General features: G+C 47.8%; 1 protein-coding gene across 3 annotated transcripts in view; it reads right to left on the reverse strand.

Annotated features, from left to right (window-relative positions):
* Nucleotides 1-26,266, reverse strand: part of ANKFY1 (ankyrin repeat and FYVE domain containing 1) — a 99,515-nt gene that overhangs the window by 10,699 nt on the left and 62,550 nt on the right. For all 3 annotated transcript variants that reach the window (XR_002517935.2, XM_021928583.2, XM_021928582.2), the window contains 12 exons: nt 23,127-23,331; nt 21,063-21,131; nt 20,642-20,841; nt 15,585-15,682; nt 10,734-10,962; nt 9,719-9,817; nt 9,301-9,454; nt 8,076-8,244; nt 7,156-7,274; nt 5,350-5,506; nt 4,500-4,700; nt 2,746-2,922 (listed from right to left, as the gene is read on the reverse strand). Coding sequence is in view for 2 of the 3 variants with exons in the window: in XM_021928583.2 (XP_021784275.1) it covers nt 2,746-2,922; nt 4,500-4,700; nt 5,350-5,506; nt 7,156-7,274; nt 8,076-8,244; nt 9,301-9,454; nt 9,719-9,817; nt 10,734-10,962; nt 15,585-15,682; nt 20,642-20,841; nt 21,063-21,131; nt 23,127-23,331 (1,877 nt within the window). In the remaining variant the exon portion in view is untranslated. The remainder of the gene's footprint in view (nt 1-2,745; nt 2,923-4,499; nt 4,701-5,349; nt 5,507-7,155; nt 7,275-8,075; nt 8,245-9,300; nt 9,455-9,718; nt 9,818-10,733; nt 10,963-15,584; nt 15,683-20,641; nt 20,842-21,062; nt 21,132-23,126; nt 23,332-26,266) is intronic.

Here is a 26,266-nt window from a genome sequence, read left to right on the forward strand (position 1 = left end):
AGGAAAGCCTGATGGCAAAGGGGTTTGGTTGTAAAAATTGTAATAGATACAAACAATAGAGTAAGATGATAAATATTTATCGATTAACATGGAAAGATGTTGATAACAAGTATGTTTAAAAAGCCTTGCAATTTAGAAGACAGTACGATTCCATCTGGGGAAGACAGAGCTCTGTGTACACACAAGCATGCACGCACACGGGCACTTGGAAGGTGTTTCAGAGCATAAACGCCACACTCGGAAGAGCTGGAGTCAAAGGGAGACACGCTCTGTTTCATCTCCTTCCATGCTTGGAGTTTTTCCACAGTGAGTATGCACTATTTCACTACTGTTTTCTGTTTATTATTTCTTGAGACAGCAACTTGCTCTGTCACCCAGGCTGGAGTGCAGTGGTACCATCATAGCTCACTGCAGCCTTGAACGCCTGAGCTTAGATGATCGTCCCACCTCAGCCTCCTGAGTAGCTAGGACCACAGGCATGTGACCCTATACCTGGTAAAAACAAACAAACAAACAAACAAAATTCTGTAGAGACGAGGTCTTGCTATGTTGCCCAGACTGGTGTCAAACTCCTGGCCTCAAGTGATCCTCTCAACTTGGCCTCCCAAAGTCCTGAGATTACAGGCATAAGCCACTGCGTCCAGCCTGTTTTTTCAAAGAAAGAACGCAGGCCGGGTGCAGTGGCTCAGGCCTGTAGTCTCAGCATTTTGGGAGACTGAGGCGGGCAGACTGCTTGAGCCCAGAAGTTCAAGACCAACCTAGGTAACATGGTAAAACCTCGTCTCTACAAAAAATTTAAAAATTAGCTGGGCACTATAATGGTGTGCACCTGTAATCGCAGCTACTCGGGAGGATGAGATGGGAGGACTGATTGAGCCTGGCAAGTCAAGGCTGCAGTGAGCTATGATCAGGTCACTGCACTCCAGCCTGGGCAACAGAGCAAGACCATGTCTCAAAAAACAAAAAAAAGAAAAAAAAGGGACACAAAGAATTACAGAATCAAAACAGCAAGTGGGACCTTTACATGATGCCCTATTCATTTAGTATTTGAAGTTCATCATCCTTTTTCTGAAAAAGTTTAAAAAACAGTTGCTGTAAACAGAAAATACCTGTAGTCTGTAGTCAGACCCAATTTGCCGCTCCTGAGGTGAAAGGCCACCCCTGGTTCCTCCGCGTGCACAGGCACTGCCTCTGGGAAAATCTAGGCGCTGGTTAGCTGCTCGGTTAGGACCCTGACTTCTAAATCCCAGCCTCCTCAGAACTCTGGGCGCCCAGTCTCACCACTGATCGGTAAGACACATGAGTGGATATGGGACTGTCAATACAGGGCGTCTCACAGACGCATATTCATGGGCCCTGGTGCTATGTTAGGGATCATCACTGGCCCCACAGCTGGTTAACTGGGAGGAGAGAGGTAGGGAAGGGGTTTCAGTATGAACAGGTTCAAACAGGATGCAGCATCAATTCAAAGAGAAAGGAGCACGTGGACACTGGAAAACCCGCTGTTTCTAGTGTTTCTGGGCGCTCCTATCATCTGTCATGCCGGGCCCCAGGAAGGCAGGAACCTTGGTCAGGGACAGTAGACCTCCTTCCGCCCTACAGAGGCATAAAGACTGATGAACACGAGGCTGATTCCCTACGACTTTGGGACCCAGCTCCGCCTCCCTGGCTGCTTCTCCCACATCCAGTCTGTTCCCGGCATCATCAGATCCACCTCTCCTCATTCCTCAGTTCACACTCACTTCCACAGCCTCCCCACGGTCTAGTCCCCGGTGAGCCCACCCCACACCTGTGTGTCTCACTCTCAAGGCGCCTCCTTCAAACGCTGCCTCAGCTCAAACACAATCAAGTCACAAGGCTTCTCTAAAAAGTACTCTTCAGAAACAGTTACACCAAGGCAGCAAGGCTGCTCAGGTGCCCTGGCGGCCAGCTCCGCGGCACGCGTCGGGGACCGACGGGAGGGACCAGCGACAGCCGGCTCTGAGGAGCAGACCAGATGGGGAAGCCCTGGCTCAGCTCTGGCCTTGTTCTGTCAGCTCAGACACTTACAGTGGTTTCTCCGCTGCCTAAAACATACTGGCTGCTCACAGTTCTCGTCTGAAATATGACACCCACGTTCTGTTTTCTGCCTGCCTCTCTACCCACAGCTCTTTCAACTCTCCTACAACTTCTACCAAATTTTCCTACATAAAACACACCACATGCACTTCCGGATCTCCACATCATGGCTGAGACCCTTCCCTGCCCAGGTAGTATTATGTTATCCTGGAAAAAGCAGGCTTTGGAGTCCAGTGCCAAGGCTAAACTCCAACACTACTAGCTTACATAGCCTTAGGGGGTAAAACTCTTTCTTGGCCTAAATTTTCTCCTTTGTAAAATGTAAAACATTTCTCATACCCCTCTGTGGTTTTGAAAACTAAGAGAGCTCACTTCAAAGTCCCAGTTGAATGCCTGACAGAGAACAGAAGCGGGTCTCCGCTTCCTCTGTGCTGCCGCCCTGCCTCTGCCGTCGAAACCCTGCTTTCCGGCAGGGCCCCATCTAGCATCTGGCAGCCCACGCAGCCCAACAGGGCGCTCAGGACATGCAGCCCTTGACGCCATCTTCCTGAGTGCACCGGCCTCGCTCCCCAAATTCACACTGGCCTTTCACCACACCGGGCAAAGCACCTGTGATGAGATTCTGCACAAGCTCTACACTATGCTTTGACAACGTATTATTACATGCAGTATTTCTGTGTCACTTACCAAATTGCGGACAATCATTTCTGAGCCTGCTTGGACAGCGAGGTGCAGGGGGGTCAACTTGGAGGCATCCTGGACTCTTGAATTTACATTAGCGTGGACACTTATCAAGAACAGCACACTTTCAATATCAGAATTCTGAACTGCCACATGAAGGAAATTCCGGCCCTTGTTATCCACCTACAGCAACAAGTGCAAAGCAAAAGATTAGTTCCCTTTTAAGAGTACCTCCTGAGCTTCATCTGCAAGCTGAACTGACCACTGGAGAGGTCACGATGGAGACCTTCCCTCAGTCTTAGGAAACCCCCTCCCAAGAATGAACACGAAACGCCATCCCCCAACCCCACCCACAGACCCGCTCTACACATCTGTGCACAGAAGCAGGTGTGCATAGCCACACCCACATGGTCAGGGGAAGGGAGCTGCTGCAGTAACCCACGCTGCCCTGGCAGCCTCCTGTAGTAGGAACTGGATGGGGAAAACCAAGAAAAAGACAATCTGAAGGATAGGGAAATGAAAGCGCCAAGATATCAGGATACTCACGGAGAGGCAAAGAAGGAGACAAGCGTTGGAAGTCTCTTTGCTTTGGCTAAAACAAGTGCCCAGCATCCTAATGCCCCAGCGGCACTGCCAGCCTGACCCGAGCAGTCAAACAAAGGCTTCAGAAACGTGGAGACAGTTTCCTCTTTTACTGAGCTACAAGACTACACACCATGTGGGAGGGAACCAACAGCAAGTCACAGGCTTCACTCCACTGATGGAAACCCAGCAGAGCTCAACGAAATCAACCACACCGTAGACTGGAGTTCCCAGAGCTGTCTTAGCATGCGTGTGGCGGCGGCAGTGAACGAGACCCCAGTGCTGCACACACGGCACACCGCTTCACAGGCCACACAGCCACAGCACATGCCAGTCCCGTAAACAGTGGATCTGCAAAGCGCTTGGATCGACAGTCCAGTTTCACACTGGAGAGAAGAAATGGGAGGCCACTTCACACCACCTGAGAAATGTGAGGTCACCACCTACACAATCCAGTCACACTTGCGAAAAGGCTGAAGACAGGTGGCGTCCAGAAGCCTAAGACACCAAGCAATCATCTCCACCCACGCGAGGATTTCACTTCATCCGGGTCCCAAGTCTGCATCTCCCCTTCATGAGTGGCTATTTCTAAACGCTGCCAGTATTGTAGGTGCTGGCTGGAGAGTCAGGTTCCCGCAGGACCGGCCTGACAGACCCCTCCCCACTCCCACTCAGACCAGTTGTTACTGTCATTTCCCGCCCAGGTGGTTGTTGCAGATCCACAATTCACCATCCACATTTAGCAGCTGGTAAAGCACCACAAAGAACAAGGACAGCTGAGCCTGCTGAGTAACTGAACTCCTCCAAAACACTCAGGAAGTTGCCCCAACGTCACAATGCAAGCTCTTTAAAAGACACTCCTTACTAGGACAGTTGACCAACCTAGCAAAAGCAAAGAATGAGCTCGGCTGTACACGCCACAGACTTCCTACGATGGAGCCCACTGCCTCTGCTTCCGTCTCCGCCTGGCATTGTCAGGTGCTGACATACAGGCAGAGGAGCCAGATCTCCTCCTGCACTGATGGGACATCTCAGCAGCCACATTCTAGGGCAGGGAGGACAATTTCCAACCGAAGTTCTTTCCAGGAAGAGCCATGTTTAGTTGGTGACATCTGTCTAGTCTCCAGTTTCCGCGGAGCCCAGGACAATGTGGAGAATGCTGGGTGTTCCTCACTCACCTGCTCAGCAGCCCCGGACTCTCGTTTGAGGATGGCCTCGGCTGACTTGTTGTTCTTGAAAGTCATGGCACAGGCAAACGGGGTCAGCCCTTGTCTGTCTCGCACGTTCAAATGGATATCGGGGTGAGAAACCAACAGCTGAATGATGACGCCGTGTTGGCTGCTGATGGCCACGTGGATGGGGGTTCTTCCTTCTGCATCCTATGGAACAAGGCACAGAATTTAATGTTCAATTGCAAGATAAAACTCAGGAAAAATATGAAGGGGTATAACTTTTAAATCAAATTTCAGTTATGAGACTCGATCAACACTCCCACCCTGTGTTTGACTCAGCTGTTAAAGAGGCCAAAGAGAAATGACTAAAAGTCACTTCCTGTTACACCACGTTCCAGCGACCCAGTGGTGACTGTGGACCCGGCACACACCCGTGTTTCAGATCTGCAGTGAGTCTCCGCTCTAAGCCACCACTCCTTATCTGGCTGCAGGGCCTTAGATACCAATCTGCACAGGCTCGAATGTTGAAAAAACTCAGGGGTGCTCCAGTGAGCTACCAGGATGTTCTCCTAAATACAGTATGCAATTTGGGACTAAACTCTCAGTGGAAATCTGTAACTGAGGGGCAATAGGAGGCAAAGAGAAAGAGCTGAAACAAATCTTCCTCCTGCTGTAGTAAGGACAAAGGCCCAGAGAAGCACAGTCAGCCTGAAATCATGAACATTGCAAGGGAGGCCGTGTGTTCATGAAGAAGCAGCGCCTGGAACTGGGCACTGTGCAAGGTCCTTTGCCATAGGAGGAGGTTTCCCTCATGCCGGAGCCACATCTATCTCCCTGGAAAACAGAAACGACGTACCTGTGCATTCACGTTGGCACCAAACTCCAGAAGACACTGTACCGTCTCTTCCAGCCCCCAAGAGGCTGCCAAGTGCAAAGGGGTCTGCCCATCTCTAGCCTCTTCCTCTCCTTCCCCGTTAGTGCCTGGTTGTCTGGGACTATTCACGTCACAGCCACTGAAGGGAATGGGGAAATGTAAAACACGCCGCGCTTGGACCCGGCCTACAGGCATGCTGATCACAAAAGTAGAGCAGCAGCCTCATCCAACCCAACAGTGTCTGCTGTGGCCGGGTCTGCTGTCCTTAGGCCCCAGCCTCAAATACCAGAGTCGGGGTTCCACTCCCATATTCTGTGACTGGTCTTGGGGGTGGGCAACCCGGGCATCAGAATTGTTAGAAACTCCCCAGGGGGATATGCATACATTTAAAGTCTGAGAACAAGCTGGATGCAGTGGCTTATGCCTCTAATCCCATACTTTGGGAGGCCGAGGGTGGGTGGATCAACTCAGGTCAGGAGTTCACGTCCAGCCTGGCCAACATGACGAAACCCCCTCTCTACTAAAAACATAAAAATTAGCCGGGCATGGTGGTGCACGCCTGTCATCCCAGCTATGCAGGAAGCTGAGGCAGGAGAATTACTTGAACCCAGGAGGTGGAGGTGGCAGTGAGCTGAGATCGCACCACTGTACTCCAGCCTGGGTAACAGAGTGGGACTTCATCTCAAAAATAAAAATAGAAAATACAAAAAGAAAGTTTGAAAACCATAAAGTTTGAGCCAGGCGTGGTGGCTCACGCCTGTAATCCCAATACTTTGGGAGGCTGAGGCGGGTGGATCACGAGGTCAGGAGATTGAGACCATACTGGCTAACACGGTGAAACCCCGTCTCTACTAAAAATATTTTTTTTTTTTTTGAGACAGAGTCTCGCTCTGTCACCCAGGCTGGGGTGCAGTGGCCAGATCTCAGCTCACTGCAAGCTCCGCCTCCCGGGTTCACGCCATTCTCCTGCCTCAGCCTCCTGAGTAGCTGGGACCACAGGCGCCGCCACCTCGCCCGGCTAATTTTTTGTATTTTTTTTAGTAGAGACGGGGTTTCACCTTGGTAGCCAGGATGGTCTCGATCTCCTGACTTCGTGATCCACCCGTCTCGGCCTCCCAAAGTGCTGGGATTACAGGCTTGAGCTACTAAAAATATTTTTAAAAAATTAGCCAGGCGTGGTGGCGGGCGCCTGTAGTCCCAGCACTGAGGCAGGAGAATGGCGTGAACCTGGGAGGCGGAGTGTGCAGTGAGCCGAGATGGCGCCACTGCACTCCAGCCTGGGTGACACAGTGAGACTCTTGTCTCAAAAAAAAAAAAAAAAAAAAAAAAAAAGAAAGAAAACCATAAAGTTTGAGAACCACTGCTGTAAAGGCTTCCTGAATAACCTTGGCTCCCACACATCCCACACTCTGAGGGGGCCACAGAGCCTGTTAGGACTCACACACCGTGGTGGGGTCCTGCAGAGACCATCTGGTCTCCCCAGCCATAGCCTCCTGCTTCACAGTCTGAACTGGTCCGCCATGACTACAGGAGCTCAGGCAGCTCCCAAAGCAGGACACTGACTTAAGCTTTCAGCTTCTTTGACCCAGGCCTGTGAGCTCTTCCTGTCACAAGGGAGCCTGGCTCTTGGCTGACTTGACATGACAGAACAGTGACTCTCTGATAACCTTAACTGCGAAAGTCAAGCCGGCTACTGGTATGCCAAGACTGTAGATGGATTTAAAAAGGAAAGAGCCAGTTTGCAACAAGCGCACTAAAACGGTTTGGAGAGATACTGGGGAGTCTGACCTGCGGATGAGAAAGCAGGCGGTGGGCTCGTTGTTTTCGTCAATGGCTCTGTGCAGGAGCGTCTGAAGGCATCCACCAGGTCCTGGACCCCAGCATGTGGCATCACAGCCATGTCTGACCTGCAGGAAAACGCAGTTACTCATAAACACTGCTGAGCAAAGGCAAGCAGTTTTATTACCAAGTCTGAGCTCTATGTATAGCATTAAATCCATTTTCAGATAAGATACAGTTGATTAAATGATAATTACTTTAATCTGTATCACTCATTAGTTTTACGAACACTAATTAAAATCTGCTGTGTGCAAGTTCTTGCACTAGGTCCTCTGGGACAGACTTGGGAAGTATCAACAAGTTATGCTTAATTTGTGTCCTTTAGAGCTGAGTTCTAGAAGGGACAGAAAACGCAAAGTGTCTGTGTACACCAACCGGTCCTCAGTAACACACCTGTAACTAACAGGTAAGCTCAACAACTAGCTAAAACCTCCAGGTGCGTAATGTCTTCATACCACACTGCAGGCCCTTCAGAGAGCTGAACCAGAGCGTGCAGGTTTGCCTCCACGTTTGGGGCCTGTCTGGCAAACAAGGGTGATAAACCTAAGACTGAGGAAATTATCACTATGGTGATAATGAGGACACCCCACAGCAAATCAGCCAAGCCCAGGAGAGGGCTCCTGAGGAAATGCCGCCATTCTCTCGCTGCTTGGTGGTTTTCTTGGTGAAGACAACCTAAAAACAAAAGCGTTGGCCGAGACCACGTTGAACTGCAAGTTTCTTTAACGTGACTTGCGACCGCTTGTCCTTGTCCCACCATGTTACTTGGCAGATCTCCTGCTCCTGTGACAGCTATGCAGGCACCAGCTCCGCCCCTGACACAGTGTCTCCCCATCTGTAAGCAGAGGCTAAGGCTGTGCTTGTCTTACCAGAGTGGACGCGATGTCCTCCAGACTGTTCGCCAGGGCCAGCCACAGCGGGGGGTTCCCCTTCTCGTCTGGCACAGACATGTCCGCTCCTCGGGTGCATATGGCATCGACCACAAGTGGAAGCTGGTTTCTGATGGCCAGCTGGAGGGCCGTCTCCCCGTCCCGAGTCCTGCTAGGACAGGCACACCGAAACCAACATTTGTAGTTGAGGCCAAAGCACAGAAGGTGCCCTTCCGGGCATTCCAGAGCCCAGCATCTTCCGTACCCTGATCATATTCACTCACAGGCATGAAATATTTTCTCAGGGAAATGAAATGTGAAAACAGTGTCTGTTCATTCTGCCTTTTTAGAACACATAACCATGTCATCTTATTGCCTCTCGAAGATAACACCCCAGCGTGTTGAATTCTTAGAGAACGACAGTCACTTTTTAGAGCAGTTTAATACAATGCCACCCAAGAACCCAGCTGACAACCCTTCCTTCCCCCGCTCAGTCATTCAGAGTCACTGGAGAGCAAGGGGAGTTCTTTTGAAAATACCACCACAGTAACAATTGGACTCCATGTCACGTCTTTTTCCCCCTCAAGCCTTACTGGTGGCTCATTTGTTGGAACGTTCTTCATTGTAACTGAAATTCCTTGTTAAAAACTGATTTTAGGCCGGGCGCGGTGGCTCACGCCTGTAATCCCAGCACTATGGGAGGCCGAGGTGGGTGGATCACGAGGTCAGGAGATCGAGACCAGCCTGGCCAACGTGGTGAAACCCCATTTCTACTAAAAGCACAAAAAATGAGCCAGGCGTGGTGGCGTTCACCTGTAATTCCAGCTACTTGGGAGGCTGAGGCACGAGAAACGCTTGAACCCAGTAGGCGAAGGCCACAGTGAGCCGAGACTGCACCACTGCACTCCAGCCTGGGCAAGAGTGAGCCCCTGACTCAAAGAAAAAAAAAAACCTGACTTTAGATTGTTTTTTACAGTGAGACTTGTGCAATACTGTGCACTGGTCCTGAAAGGTTCAGACAAGAGCAAAGGACAGTCCTTTTCTCCATTACAATCAAGACTTTTGATGATTTTGTGACAACACTGCATTTGTGTGTTTTTAGAGCTATTGTTTCCCTTCCTCTATCTAATATGAAACAAAAACACTTCTACAAGCGAGGCTGTGCTTTTGACATCTCAATTAATTGTAACCTGGTGTTACAGTGGAGAGAGCGGCTTCGTCCTACCTGACATTTATATCTGCCTGGTGCTCCAGGAGGAAGAGTGCGCTCTTGCTGTCCTGCCGCTGTATGGCCATGTGCAGTAGGGTCTGCCCATCCGACATGGTGTCATTGATGGAGGCCCCAGAGCCCAGCAGCTGGGCTGCGATCGTGTGCATGCCTGGGAAAGAAACAAGCCCCGATTTCATCCACGCTCAGCGTTTCCTGCTTCCTCAACATCTTACTACAACAGACATACCCTCTCAACTTCTCAAAGCCAGCAGTTTTCCACTGGATCTAACAGGCTTAACTCAAACAGAAAGGTTATTTCACAACCAAATGATTAGCCCACTCTCCTCTTTCTTTCTCGCTCCCTCTCTCCCGCCCAGCCCTGCTTCAGACAGCTGTCTATCCGCAGACATGAGCGGCCCCGGCACGGCCTTACCAGTCCATAATGCCAGGCCCAGCACAGTCTGGTCTCGGGAATCTTTGAGGCTGAAGTCCGGAATGATTTGCAAGTTGTTGGTGGCATGAAGAGCATTGGCTGAATGTTTTAAAAAGGAAAAGAACATTTGAGTTCACCATCTGTGGATCCCATATAAAGCATTCAGTAGAGTAAGAACTCAGTTTCAAACTAACTGTTGGGTGTAATACGATGAATGCTACAAAAAGAGAGTAGATAAATCTTGTCAGGACTCGAAGCCCAGAAATCTGATATTTTGGAGCAAAACTTACGGGGAAAATGAATTTTTTTAAAAGCTTAAAACACTGACTCTTCACATAAGGAAAACGGACTCCATTACGGAAACACACTTGATCACTAAAAAGACTAGAACAACGCCCCGATGGTGTTTCCTAATACACAATCTTAAAACTTCCCTCCTACAGTCTTAAAACTTCTGTGAGGACCAGAAAAAGGGCGCACAGTACCTGAAACCCCACCTCCCTCCAAAAAGACAATGCTAAAAAACCACTGTCCTTAACAAGGATTGAGGCAAGAGCAAAATAAACCTCAGGACAGGAAAGAGAAGGCATGAGGAAGACCTTCTGAGGGAAACGGCCCTTCTGTCCCGCAGGGGCTGCCCTTGGCCCTTCTCTCTGGCCCCTCTCTCACGGGGTGCCTGCCACAGCAGGGTTCTCCAAGACAGTGCTCACGCCGAGGCGCAGCTTTGCCTGACCTACACTAAACGGCCTGGAGAAATACTCAAATAAGACAGACAGCAGAATCAAAAGTTCTACCAGCTTAACCTAACAAGTGAAATGGGCAGGCCCCCACACACAGGGAAGCAGCAGTCAAGAGCCAGACTACATGCTTCTCTAGTTTGACCTGAAAGGATTTTTTGGGAGTAAGAAACTAGCTACACGAAACTCACCAACAGAAGAAACATTAACTCTGTAACTAACGATCCTAAACCGCTGTCCCCAAGTCAAAATGATGGACAGTATTCCCACGTACTTACCTTTCTGCTCCAGGATGACAGACACCACATCCGGATGGTTATAGGCGATCGCCATGTGCAGTGGTGTCTGCAGATAGATGTTGTCCGCCAAACTGGTCAGGGATGCAGCCTCCTTTGGCAAAGGCAGAGCTTCCTCCGTCTGCAGGTTTGGGTTGGCACCTTGCTGCAGGAGCTCTGCAGTGAGGTTGGCCAGGCCATGCCGACACGCTGTGTGCAACGGGGTTTCTCCCTGAATGGAAACAAATGGCCGAAATCTGAGCACTCACAGGAATTCCCTTCACGAAGGGAGCATGGCAGCCTGAGAGAAAAAACTCGGGTCCTGGGCTCATCCTGTCGCCAGCTGACCCTCCTGATTTCTGCTCTTTTTCTCCTTAGCCATCATCGCTCTCAGTATCTTTTTTCTTTCTTTTTTTGGTTTTGTTTGGAGACAAGTCACGCTCTGTTGCCCAGGCTGGAGTGCAGTGTCAAGATCTCGGCTCACTGCAACCTCTGCCTCCTGGGTTCACGCAATTCTCCTGCCTCAGCCTCCTAAGTAGCTGGGATTACAGGCATGTGCCACCACACCCGGCTAATTTTTGTATTTTTAGTACAGACTGGTTTCACCATGTTGGCGAGGCTGGTCTCAAACTCTTGACCTTTTGATCCACCCGCCTCAGCCTCCCAAAGTGCTGGGATTACAGGCGTGAGCCACCGCGTCTGGCCTATTTTTTTTTTTTTTTTGAGGTGGAGTCTCGCTGTGTTGCCCAGGCTGGACTCAAACTTCAAGCCTCAAGCAGTCCTCTTGCCTCAGCTACCCAAATAGCTGGGGTCACAGGCGTGAGGCACTGTGCCTGGTTCCACCCTTTGTTTCTTCAGTGTCTTCCCCAAGCACCTTCCGAAAGCTGGCTTCTTGACTTCACCTCCTAGGTCCTCCTTAACCGCCCTTTGCTTTGCTTCGTAACTCTTTTTTTCTAATTCTAAAAATAATATATGCTTATTATGACAGAACAATAACAAGCTACAAGTGTCACCAAAATAAACAGTGCAAGCAGGAGAGCCGCGCAGCCCCCACGCGGGAGCGAGGCACCGGCGATCAGCAGCCTCGACACGGTAGCCGTCGCTGCTTCCGCAGCTCCTCACTTGCACTCCGTTTCTGTGGCCTGCTCGCACCAATCTCATCTCGAACTCTGATCAAGACCTTCTTCCCCTACTTTTAAAAGTTAAAAATTATTTTTAATGGGTATTACCGGTACCTGATGCAATATTTAAAAAGAAGTTTCCTCTCACATTTGGAACCATTATTACCAGTTTCATGTTTCTCTCCGTTGACAGAATACTCCCAGGAAAATGCATGTGTGCACATGCTTAAGCATTTCGGCATGTCTATGTGTATGTCCGTATGTATACACACACAATGGAGTTTTCCCACCCAAACAAGTGGAAATGAACAGAACACACCACTCTGCTTGCAGTATGGCGCTTGCATACGGCGCCTGCTCTCATCAGAGCTACACATCATCATCACTTAGAGAGGCGAGAACTCTCCAAGGCTTACTGTAAAAAACAGCAAGATCCCTGGCAGTGATGTTTACAACTAACTGATCACAACCAGTTACAGATTCATTTGTTCCTTCACAGCCACTGCTTCACTTGACTAGCCTTAAAAAAAAAAAAAAAAAAAAAAAAAAAGCAAGCTCCTACCTACTCCTTTTCCCTCAAAAAATTATCCTTTCCCAGCAGGGGTCACTTTTAACTCTTCCAGATGGGTTTTGTAAATCTCCGTATTTCTAACTAACATGTTTTTATTGCTGCCTCTTGATTTTCCAGCTTTAAACATTATCTGCGGGACTCGCCACCGTGGCAGATAAGGATTGAGTGCTTTTACGCCTTGACCCAGAGCGCGCACTTCCCACCCAAATCCTCCCCATACAGGGGAACCATAATTGTAGTGTGAGCCCTCCCAAGTATTTCCTCTTCCTCTTCCTCCTTCTCTCCCCCTCCCCTTCCTCAGGGCTGTCTCCTGTTCCAGACCTTCTTCCTACACATTCTCACTGGGTGTGCTGATCTACTCCACGGCTTCTGCCATTATCTACAAGCAGGAGACTGTCAAACCCAGGCCTCCAGCCCCATTTTTGCATCTTATTTTCCCACAGCCTGTTAGATATCCCTACCTAAATGTTGAGAAATTCAGAAATCACAGTGGAATTTACTCCCCCTACTCAGGTTCCTCCTCCTGGCCAGCTTCCTCTTTTCTCACGGGTTCGCCACAGTAATTGTGTGTTTAAGTTTGTACTTTGGTGTTTTTGGGGTTCCGGTGGTTTCTGGTTCCACAGATAAGTTCTTGAGTGGAGATTTCTTAGATGTTAGCGCACCCACCACCTGAGCAGGGTACACTGCGCCCAGCATCCCCCTTTTATCCCCACCGCCCTCCCAAGCGGCCCTTCCAAGTCCCCGAATTCCACACACCATCCCTGCACTGCAGCAGCTGGAATGGTTCTCTCGCCCTCGCTCCTGGGAGCCTGAAGCACGCGTGTGGTACAGACTGACTCTGCAATTCCTGCGGAACCTGTTCCTTTGGATCCCAATGCAGCGTGAGAGGACAGCACAGGTCACCGCTTGTCAAGATGATTCCCACTTGGCTCCAGCCTGGGCTCCACGGCACACCCACCATGCCAGCCATCTCAGGCAGCTTTCTCAGCTCCGGAAGAATCGTACTACTTGTCTGCCCAAAACCCTCCAATGGCTCTTCTGTCCCCACAGGATAAAGCCCACACACCGGAAGCCAGTGTTCCAGGCCCTTCTGCAGTGCTGCTCTCCACGGCTTTCAAGTTAGGCCTCCCGTGTCTCTACGGTTTGGGTTTGACCTAGTTTTGCTATGAAGGGTATTCAGAGAAGGAGCAACAGCGGGTAGACAATGTGGGCCTAAGGGAGGTTCTTTTGTTTTGTTTTGTTTTGTTTTCCAAGACAAAATCTTACTCTTTTGCCCAGGTTGCAGTGCAATGGCGCGGTCTCCACTCACTGCAACCTCCGCCTCCCAGGTTCAAGCCATTCTTCTGCCTCAGCTTCCTGAGTAACTGGGACTACAGGCCCCCGCCACCACGTCCAGCTAATTTTTGTATTTTTAGTAGAGATGAGGGTCTCACCATGTTGGCCAGGCTGGTCTCGAAGTCCTGACCTCAGATGATCCGCCCGCCTCAGCCTCCCAAAGTGCTGGGATAACACGTGTGAGCCACCGTGCCCGGCAGAGGATTTTAAGTTAGGAGATAGTACAGCATGTCTCTATGCTATTAGAAATGAATAGTGGGCAAAGCTAATGATGCAGGAGGAAAAGAAAGAGACAGTGACACATAGTGGCAAGAGCAGAGGCATGGAGAAGGTGAGAGGGCACGAGATGCTGTGATGTTGAGCCCAGAACAAGCAGCAGTGGGCGCTGGGCCATGCCGTCACTCTAGCTGGAGAGCTGGCCGTGTGCAGACACACAGCGGAGTCAGCAGTGTTTTGAAAGGATGGCACTGCCCTCTCTCCTGTACCAAGATATGCTGGTCTGGCTCAGATACCGAGCTCACTGTTGACTGCCTTGCCCAGTGCTGTCGAGACAGTGTGCATCTAGACAGCCTTGTGCCGGAGTCTTAATACGGACACCTCATTATTTATAATAGTACATAGGTACTGTGTGTGTGGACAGAGGCTGGGGAACGCCCCAGGCTGGAGCATCCACACAGGTATTATTTATAAGCCACCTAACCTCCCAGAACCCCAAGGTCGTTGACTCCGAGAGATTGATGTGGGAAAGGCTTCTTCAATCCTAATAATACATGCTGCTTCCAGGTCCACTGTGAAAATTAAAAGGGGTAATAGCCTTAAAGCTGCTAGCACAAAGTGACCGTAAAATAAATGTGATCTTGAAGACAAGCATATCCTTCCGGTCTGAAAATAATAAAGTAAAAATAACTACCAAATAGTACCTAATGTCTCAGTTATTATACTAATAAGCACTTAATTATATCATTTACTTTCATCTTAACCACACCCTATGAAATCAGCATTAACCTCATTTTATAGATGAGGAAACTTAAAATTAAGACCACATAGGCCTGGGCGCAGTGGCTCATGCCCGTGATACCAGTACTTTGGGAGGCCGAGGTGGGCGAATCACCTGAGGTTGTGAGTTCGAGACCAGCCTGACCAACATGGAGAAACCCCATCTCTACTGAAAAAACAAACAAACAAACAAAACTTAGCCGGGCATGATGGCGCATCCCTGTAATCCCAGCTATTCTGGAGGCTGAGGCAGGAGAATTGCCTGAACCTGGGAGGCGGAGGTTGTGATGAGCCGAGATTGCACCATTGCACTCTGCCCTGGGCAACGAGAGCAAAACTCTGTCCCAAAAAAAAAAAAAAAAAAAAAAAAAAAAAAAGACTGCATAGGAAGGAAATGGGAAAGCTGGTAAACTCAGTAACGTCCAACCCCAAAGGTAACACTTTTATTCATAACACCATACATTCTGCCTTGTTAGCGTGCGATATAGACTCATAAAAGACAATCCACATAGGAAAACCCAAGCAAATGGTAGGTTTGTGCATGCGTTTATTAACCTCTATTAAAGTTCATGGTATCTAGTTCAGGGCCTGATAACCCGAACAAGCACTGTTTCCTAAGCAAATGCTTAGGAAATGGTTTTGCTAAATTAATCAATCAACCAATATTTGAGGAAACATAATCTGTTTCACTCTGGCTTTTTAACCATATGCATGTATTATTCTGATAAAAACCGAAAAAAAAACACCTATTCCCCTTTTTCCTACATATCCACCAGTGCCATTTCTTCCATAGATCAACACCATTTTCTCCAGCTGTCCGGTCACACTTACCCACTTGTTTCTGTGGTTGACATGGGCACTGTTGGTTGCCAGGAAAAGAGCTGCTGCCTCGTTTCCTGCTCCAGCTGCCCGCTGCAGTAAACAGTTTCCTAGAAGAAAACGGGCATGCTGATTCTTCTGTTTGCATCGAAATGCGGGCACGCTGCACACTGCACAACACCTGCTCTTTCCGCCACCCTGGGACTGGCAAGCCCTCACCAGGCAGTAGGTCCGCACCAGACAGTAAGTATCATTTAAGTCCACAAAGGTACTTTCTGCATGTGGATACAGACCCTAGAGAACACCCCGGGCTGAAGCACCCACAGAGGTACTGTGTGTGTGGACACAGAGGAGAGGGAACGCCCCGGGCTGAAGCACCCACATAGGTACTGTGTGTGTGGACACAGAGGCTGGGGAACGCCCCGGGATGGGGTACCCACAGAGGTACTGTGTGTGTGGACACAGAGGCTGGGGAACGCCCCAGGCTGGAGCACCCACATAGGTACTGTGTGTGTGGACACAGAGGACAGGGAACGCCCAGGCTGGAACACCCAGTTCCTCCATGGGATTCCCACTGGCCACTGCCCAGGACTGCAGAACTTCTGTCTCCTTGCTGAGGTTGGCTTAGAGCAAGGTTTCTCAACGGTGGTGCCACTGACATTTTGGACAGGATAAATTCTTTGTTGTGGGTACAATGTTCAGCAGCATCCTCTGAACTTAAGACAATTAGAAATGTCTACAGATGTTGGCCACATGTGGTGCCTCACAACTGTCATCCCAGCACTTTCGGAGGCCAAGGCAGGTGGATCACTTGGTGCCAGCGGTTTGAGATCAGCCCGGCTAACATGGTGAAAACCTGTCTCTACTAAAAATACAAAACTAGCCAGGCGTGGTGGTGCACACCTGTAATCCCAGCTACTTGGGAGGCTGAGACATGGGAATCGCTTGAACCCAGGAGGCAGAGGTTACAGTGAGCTGAGATTGCACCACTGCTCTCCACCCTGGACAACAGAACAAGACTCTGTCTCAAAGAAAAAAAAAAAAAGTCTACAGATGTTGACAAATGTTCTCAGGCAGTAAAGGTAGAATTGTGCCAGGCTGAAAACCACTCGGCTGCATGACCATTTTGAAAACACTTTAAGTTCTATTAGAAAATGCCCCTTAAATATAAATACTTCAGTTTTATTCCTAATGCTTTAAATGTGTTTGTTCTTGGCTTAGAAATATTTTCCTTAGCAGTGTCACTCTTTTCTAAATAAAAACCTTGGAAAGAAAAAAATGAGGTTTTTTTCCTTCTTTTTCTCTCTAAATGATGTTAGCCCTAAAACAGTGTTTCTCGGCCTTTTAAAATCCATTTCCAAAAATGAACAAACTCTCTCATGTCAACAGCGATACTATTTGAAATTCTAAATAAACTAAACACCAGGACTAAAAACAAGATAAAGAACTGTGACAGCCAGGCACAGTAGCTCACTGCCTGTAATCCCAGAACTTTGGGAGTCTGAGGTGGGTGGATCATTTGAGGTCAGGAGTTCGAGACCAGCTTGGCCAACGTGGTGAAACCCTGTCTCTACTAAAAACGTAAAAATGTGCCAGGCCTGGTGGTGCATGCCTGTAACCTCAGCTACTCGGGAGGCTGAGGCAGGAGAATCACTTGAACCCGGGAGGCAGAGGTTTCAGTGAGCCGAGACAGTCCCACCGCGCTCCAGCCTGGGTGACAGAGTGAGACTCTGTCTCAAAATAAACAAACAAACAAACAGAAATGGGACAAAGTACTACTTAGCTTTCATACCACGTTTTTCCTTATCCGACTCCTAGTTGATGGCTGCCCTAATCTGGAGACTCCGAATGTGGACCCCATGTTCACGCCTGCAGTCATTCCCCTGTACCCAAGACTTAAACTCTACACCTCCCAACAGAACAAAGATAACCCGTGATCGCGCAAACATCACTGAACCGTTAAAAGCGAGTGGACGAATTGGCTGGTCCGGGTGCAGTGACGTTTACAACTCATCAAAACCAGTTACAGATTTATTTGTTCCTTCTTCACTCCCACTGCTTCACCTGACTAACCTTAAAATTCAAAAAAAAAATTTTAAAAATTTTAAAAACTATAAATTAAAAAAAAATTAAAATATCTTAGTGGACTAAGATTACACGTAAAATGAAAAATGAAACATATTAATAGAAAAAACAATCCTGAGCCTGTCTAGATTTAACAATTAAAACAAAGTATATAATGTAAAAGTGACAGAACCAGCAAGAAAAATGGACAAAACCATAACCAATGAAAAATTTTAATATACCTCTCAGAAACTGACAGATCAAGCAGTCCAAAAGTTAATAAGAATATGTAAGATTTGAACAGCATAATGAACAAGCTTGATTTAATGCACATAGAGAATGCTGCATCCTACAATTAAGGAATGCATATTATTTTCTTTTCCTTTTTTTTTTTTTTTTTTTTGAGATGGAGTCTTGCTCCGTCGCCCAGGCTGGAGTGCAGTGGCCGGATCTCAGCTCACTACAAGCTCTGCCTCCCAGGTTCACACCATTCTCCTGCCTCAGCTTCCCGAGTAGCTGGGACTACAGGCGCCTGCCACTTCGCCCGGCTAGTTTTTTGTATATTTTTAAAGTAGAGACGGGGTTTCACCGTGTTAGCCAGGATGGTCTTGATCTCCTGACCTCGTGATCCGCCCGTCTCGGCCTCCCAAAGTGCTGGGATTACAGGCTTGAGCCACCGCGCCCAGCCAGAGTGCATATTATTTTCAAGCACACGTCAGACTTTTATAAAAACTAGTTCTGGCCGGGCGCGGTGGCTCACACCTGTAATCCCAGCACTTCGGGAGGCCGAGGTGGGAGGATCACAAGGTCAGGAGACCGAGACCAACCTGGTTAACACAGTGAAACCCCATCTCTACTAAAAATACAAAAATTAGCCGGGTATGGCGACATGCGCCTGTAGTCCCAACTGCTGGGGAGGCTGTGGCAGGAGAATGGCGTGAACCCAGGAGGCAGAGCTTGTAGTGAACCGAGATCACACCACTGCACTCCAGCCAGGGTGACCCAGCGAGACTCCATCTCAAAAAAAAAAAAAAACAACCAAAAAACTAGTTCTGTAAGAGTCTAACATTCAAGCCTGTTTTTTGTTTGTTTTTTAAGAGAGAGGATCTTGCTCTGTCACCCAGGCTGCAGTACAGTGGAGTGATCATAGCTCACTGCAGCCTCCAACTCCTGGCCTCAAGCAATCCTCCCACATCAGCCTCCTGGGTAGCTCAGGGTACAGGCATGAGCCACCACTCGATTCTTAAATGTCAAAGGACCAATCTCTTATATGCCAAATGCTGATAGGATTAAATTAGTAATCAGTAAAATCATAGCAATCACCAATATATTTGCAAATTAAAAGGAATTAGTAATAATTTGGTTTCCAGAAGTCTTCAGCCTAAAACACTCACAGTCCTCCCTGTATTATCTGTCCCGTCTAAAACACTTACAGTTCTTCCTGTATTATCTGTCCCGTCTAAAACACTCACAGTCCTCCCTGTATTATCTGTCCTGTATAAAACACTCACAGTTCTCCCTGTATTATCTGTCCCGTCTAAAAACACTCACAGTTCTCCCTGTATTATCTGTCCCGCCTAAAACACTCACAGTTCTCCCTGTATTATCTGTCCTGTATAAAACACTCACAGTTCTCCCTGTATTATCTGTCCTGTATAAAACACTCACAGTTCTTCCTATTATCTGTCCCGTCTAAAACACTCACAGTTCTCCCTGTGTTATCTGTCCTGTATAAAACACTCACAGTTCTCCCTGTATTATCTGTCCCGCCTAAAACACTCACAGTTCTCCCTGTATTATCTGTCCTGTATAAAACACTCACAGTTCTCCCTGTATTATCTGTCCCGTATAAAACACTCACAGTTCTCCCTGTATTATCTGTCCCGCCTAAAACACTCACAGTTCTCCCTGTATTATCTGTCCCGTATAAAACACTTACAGTTCTCCCTGTATTATCTGTCCCGTCTAAAACACTCACAGTTCTCCCTGTATTATCTGTCCCGCCTAAAACACTTACAGTTCTCCCTGTATTATCTGTCCCGTAGAAAACACTTAAACAGTTCTTCCTGTATTATTTCTCCTGTAGTACTTGAGCTTTTGTATCACCTAGAGTGGTGATTTCATTTGACCTTTAAATATTTTTAAATTTTTGATTGATTGATTGATTGATTTTTGAGACAGAGTCTCGCTCTGTTGCCCAGGCTGGAGTGCAGTGACACGTGGCTCACTGCAACCTCTACCTCCCAGGTTCAAGCAATTCTCCTCCCTCAGCCTCCTGAGTAGCTGGGATTACAGGCGCCCGCCACCACACCCAGCTAATTTTTGCATTTTTAGTAGAGACGGGGTTTCACCATGTTGGCCAGGCTGGTCTCGAACTCCTGACCTCAGGTGATCCGCCAGCCTCAGCCTCCCAAAGTGCTGGGATTACAGGCATGAGCCACCGCACCTGGCCGACCTTCAATTATTAACTTCTTTAGGGAAAGGGCTGTTTTAATATCCATCTTTTTTTTTTTTTTTTTTGGTCAACTCTTCCTGTGAGTGACACCTACCCATGTTTCCTACATTTTTTGCTAGTACTCAATACTGAATTACACGGAATCCCTCTCCCTAAAATATCGCTGTATTTTATTTAGTCAGATCAAGGAAATACATTAAAACAGTGGTTCTCAAAGTGTAGTCTAAGATGGTAAATACTGAAGTTATAACCCAACTAAACAAAAGCTCTCTGGTACCATTTTTAAGACGGTCAAAGGAATGCTGAGTCCAAAGAGTCTGGGAGTCACCACATTAAACAAATGGAAGTTTCAGTTTCAGGGACTTGATGTTTGAAGCACAGGATTTTTAAAAATTACAACCCAGGCTTTTACTGTATTTAAAATTAAGTACAAAACCATTATCCTCATAGTATGCCGTTCAATTTCTAAATCTGGGGTGAAAGCATTTACACGCCATTTCCCGGCACCTGCAGACCCCAGCATCGCCCCTTCGGGTGGCATGTCCTTTACCTGTCGCCGTGTCAGGTGCGTCCGTGTGGCTGCCGCGCTGGATGAGTCTGGCTGCAAAGCTGTTCTCATCAAATGAAGTCCCATTTACCACGGGGACATCTTCGAAGGGGTTCACAGACTGGTCAGAAGACACCGTGATATGCTGCACTGCGAGCCACAGAGCCGTGCTGCCCTCGTGGTCTTTGAGTTCTAAATCTAGTCTGAAAAGCAGAAGCAATGTCAAAAGCACCTACAATCTTTCTGAGACACTCTAGACTGACAACGACCTCGTTCTTTCTCTTTATCCTTTTTCAACGACACATTTTTTAGCTCACTTTAACTTCTTAATAAATGCGACACTAAAGGTGTTTCAGAAGAATGATTTTTCACTCACAACCCCCCTCCAACCCGTCTTCTCACTTGTGCATGTCTCCCTACGTACTGTTTGCACTGCAGCAGCTGACTGAACACATGTTCATTCCTGGCCATGATGGACACGTGCAAAGGAGTCCTGCAGGACCAAAAAGAAGAAGGGTCAATTCAGGACAGGCCTGTCCAGGACGATTCACAGCAAGAGGCACCCCGAATCCCAGGCAGAGTCCCCACCCACAAGAAATTCCACATTTCTACAAGGCTTCTAAAACCATGACCCAGGATCAAAACCTGAAAATGGATCTGCTTATATGTGACCATTATTCAGTGGCCAAAATGGACAAGAATCAGCTCAAGGAAGCGATCTCAAATACTCCCCAACTCAATCCTGACCCCCTCCTGAAGGCATAGACATGATTTTCTCAAAAACAGCAGTTTCTGCCACAGGTGTGCAGATTTTCCCTCATCTCTTCTCCATCAATTCGGAAAAGAAACTTCCCCCATAATTTTCTGTTCTTCTCAAACACACTCAGCGCAGCAACAGGAGAGAACTGATGAAAGCTGCATTTAACCTCTTTTCACTGCTTTCATTTAGCACTCGGGAGCCCTGCAGGAGACTGGCACTGTGGAACTACCACACACACACACACACACACACACACAACACACACATTGTGAGTCAGGGCTCAAGGCTGCACCTACCACACACACACACACACACACACACACACACACACACACACACACGCACACACACAGCGAGTCAGGGCTCAAGGCCGCACCTACCCCCTCCACACACACACACACACACACACACACATTGTGAGTCAGGGCCCAAGGCTGCACGTACCACACACACACACACACACACATTGTGAGTCAGGGCTCAAGGCTGTACCTACCACACACACACATACACACACACACACTGCAAGTTTACTGCCGTTGGAGGAAAAAAATAAAAGCATCAACAGCAGGGACATGGATGCAATTATTTTAGGAAATAAGGTAATTATCACATGATATTGAGATTTCATGAAGCTACATCTTATTTGTGTACCTTCCCTATCACACAAGTCCATTTTCCTATCTGACGACCAAACTTTACAAAAAATCTTTCCTTTTTTGAGAGGGTTTTCAAAGGTATAAAATACTGAGTTGTTCTAAGGACACGCGGGTCCCAACTGTGGTCAGCGATTCAGGTGACTTAACCGTCCTTCACAGCCTCACACCACTGTCCCGAGACAAGCAGCCTTTTCCCAGATCCTAAACCACAAGGAATCCCCAATTAAGTATTTCTGGAAATGGGCAAAATGAACACAGTAATTATTGTTAAATATGCAACAGGCTGTGCTACGGACAAAGGTAGCAAGCTGTGCAGATAAAGTGGGAGTGTTTACAAGAAGGTAAAATTGGGTTTAACAATTAGAATTTTCTAACAATTAGACCTCACAGAAATAAAACAGATTGTCTGGTTGCTTGGATAGTTCTTGAAACTTGGATAGTTTGAACTCTAAGAAACGCTAGAAGGTTCCCTTGGAGGCCCTGGACTAGACGACCACTCTGGTTCCTTCAAACATGAAGATACAAATTGCTTAAAAGCTCGAAGACTGGCGCACGCCTGTAATCCCAGCACTCTGGGAGACTGAGGTGGGAAGATCGCTTGAGCCCAGGAGTTCGAGGCCAGCCTGGACAACATGGCAAAACCCCGTCTCCACCAAAATACAACAATCAGCCAGGTGGGGTGGCGCATGCCTGTAGTCCCACCTACTCAGGAGGCTGAGGTGGGAGGATCACCTGTGCCCAGGAGGTGGAGGCTAGAGTGAGCCAAGATCACACCACTGCGCTCCAGCCTGGGCGACAGAGTGAGATGCTGACACAATTAAAAACAAACAAACAATAACAAAAAAACCCTCGATGACTTCAGTTACCCAGGACGGAAATGTTTTCCCCAAATGCCTCTGGTTTTAGTAGTGACACTACTACTATACATCAATGTCTGTGACTTTAATAAAAATCAGACTGAATGATGCCAAACTACAGAACATGAACTCCCCGTATGCCAGTGACCTGCTACCGTAAGATAATCTTCCGAGAACAGTGCTAAGGGCACGGGGTCTGCTCCCCAGCTTACCTCCCCTTGCTGTCCTGCATGTTGGGGTTGGCACCAGCCTGCAGAAGGGCCTCTGCAATCTGCGCCATCTCAGACATCACATCTGCTGAGTGTTTCTTTGAACTGTACAAGGCCACAAGGTGCAGTGGTGTCTCCTGGGCACCCAGTGTAGCGGCATTGACCAAGGCCCCATTCTTAATGAGGAAAGTGGCAGCAAAGAGATCGCCTTGAAAAGAAATAAAAGAAGAAACAGTAACACAGGACAACACTCAGGGCAAAGTGTTCTGGCCAGTGCTTCCTCCAGAGGCAGCAGAAAATGACTGCAGACAAAAGAGAGCAATAACTAGATGTGTCTGAAGGAACCTCTTGGGGCATCTGTAAGTGGAAACTCATCATTGAGATCATGGAGTTACAGACGAATTCAAAAGGCTGTGCTCAATTTTTGGTACCTGTTATCACTGGTCGTGCCTCCTCACCTCAGTATCCTTTCACTGTTTAAGAATACTAGGCTGGGCCGGGCGCGGTGGCTCAAGCCTGTAGTCCCAGCGCTTTGGGAGGCCGAGACGGGCGGATCACCTGAGGTCGGGAGTTCGAGACCAGCCTGACCAACATAGAGAAACCCCATCTCTACTACAAATACAAAATTAGCCAGGCGTGGTGGTGCCTGCCTGTAATCCCAGCTACTCGGGAGGCTGAGACACGAGATTCGCTTGAACCCAGTGGGCGGAGGTTGCAGTGAGCTGAGACCACACTATTGCACTTCAGCCTGGGCAACAAGAGCAAAACTCCATCTCAAAAAAAAAAGAATACTAGGCTTCTATTCTTCAAAGGCCTCTTTTGGTCATCTCTGAAAAGGGTTTCCAGGATCCCTCCCCACACAATTTCTCTCTCTCCCTCTCTCTTTCTCATTTCCTGACCACAGCTGGTACCTAACTAAGCAACACTACCCCCATTCTGCTGTACCTGCATACAGGTTCTACTCAGAGCAATCCCGTGTCTGTTTCCGCTGTACTCGCATACAGGTTCTACTCAGAGCAATCCCGTGTCTGTTTCCACTGTACCTGTATACAGGTTCTACTCAGAGCAATCCCGTGTCTGTTTCCGCTGAACCTGCATACAGGTTCTACTCAGAGCAATCCCATGTCTGTTTCCGCTGTACCTGCGTACACGTTCTACTCAGAGCAATCCCGTGTCTGTTTCCGCTGTACCTGCCTACAGGTTCTACTCAGAGTAATCCCGTGTCTGTTTCTGCTGTACTCGCATACAGGTTCTACTCAGAGTAATCCCATGTCTGTTTCCGCTGTACCTGCATACAGGTTCTACTCAGAGTAATCCCACGTCTGTTTCTGCTGTACTTGCATACAAGTTCCTACTCAGAGTAATCCCAAGTCTGTTTTATTATTATAAAATTTCTTTCCTTTTTAGATTTTTTTTTTTTTTCCAGACGGAGCCTTGCTGGAGTGCAGTGGCACAATCTCCGCTCACTGCAACTTCCGCCTCCGAAGTTGAAGCAATTCTCATGTCTCAGCCTCCCAAGTAGCTGGGACTATAGGCACGTGCCACCACACCTGGCTAATTTTTTGTATTTTAGTAGGAATGGGGTTTCACCATGATGTACAGGCTGGTCTCAAACTCCTGAGCTCAGGCAAACCACCTGTCTCAGCCTCCCAGAGTGCCGGGATTACAGATGTGAGCCACTGCGCCCTGCCTCTTTTTAGTTTTATAATTTCATTATATACACGTAACTGACTTAACAAGAAGTTTACAATGAAACATTTGAACAGAGTATCTGTACACATTACTATTTACAAAAATTTCACATGGTAAATAACCTTGTTGTGGAAACAAAATTTCTTTCTAAATCCCTTCTGCTGACTTAACTCCGGAGGTATTACAGAGTCTACCTAGGACTATTTACAGATATCAAATCAACACTGAGGAACATCCCAGCGCTTTGGAAGGCCGAGGCGGGAGGATCGCTTGAGCCCAAGAGTTCGAGACTGCAGTGGGCCATGACTGTGCCGTTGCACCCTAGCCTTGGTGACAGAGAGAGATCCTGACTCAACAAAGCCTGAATAACTCACAGAAAATCCATTCTTCTTATTTTTTGAGACAAAGTCTCATTCCCATCACCCAGGCTGGTGCACTGGCATGATTATGGCTCGCTGCAGACTCAACTTCTTGGCTCAGGGGATTCTCCTACCTCAGTCTCCTGAATAGCTGAGACTACAGGCACGCATGCCACCATGCCTGGCTTATTTTTTATATTTTTAGTAGAGATGGGGGTTCACCATGTTGCCCAGGCTGGTCTCCAACCCCTGGGCTGAAGGGATCCACCTGTCTCAGCCTCCCAAAGTGCTGGGATTACAGGCATGAGCCACTGTGCCTGGCCAAAATCCATTAATTTTAATATCTTCATTTACCATCTTTGACTATTTATGCTCTGTAGAAGTGAAAAAAACTACCTTGACATGTTGACAAAAGGCCAAGAATTAAGATGAAGATGTTAACAGTATACATTTGTGAAAATACTTTGTCAGACACTAGTAAAGAGAAATTGACCCTAGATTGGTTCTACAAATACGTGGTTAAACTCAGAACTAAGCAATCTGACAAGTGGCCATTTAGTGTTAAAAATACTTGTGCCGGGCACGGTGGCTCACGCCTGTAATCCCAGCACTTTGGGAGGCTGAGGCGGGTGGATCACAAGGTCAGGAGATCGAGACCATCCTGGCTAACACGGTGAAACCCCGTCTCTACTAAAAATACAAAAAATTAGCCGGGCGAGGTGGTGGGCACCTGTAGTCCCAGCTACTCGGGAGGCTGAGGCAGGAGAATGGCGCCCGCCCAGGAGGCGGAGCTTGCAGTGAGCCGAGATCGCGCCACTGCACTCCAGCCTGGGCGACAGAGCGAGACTCCGTCTCAAAAAAAAATAAAAATAAAAATAAAAATAAAAATACTTGTGAAAAACCAGTTAAAGTATACTTGTCAAGTTCACTTGGAGGATGACATGGATTAAGCAATTAAATTTGTTGTAAGATTAAAAGTTCAGTCTTCCTTGGATTTAGTTATATTTAAAACTTAAAACATGCAAACACACTACATATATATGAAATTTATGTTTCTTAAGAAAGTAAGGCAAGAATAGCAAAGCATCATAA

The sequence above is a fragment of the Papio anubis genome, chromosome 17, assembly GCF_008728515.1.
Source record: "Papio anubis isolate 15944 chromosome 17, Panubis1.0, whole genome shotgun sequence".
In the NCBI taxonomy this organism is placed as follows: Eukaryota; Metazoa; Chordata; class Mammalia; order Primates; family Cercopithecidae; genus Papio; species Papio anubis.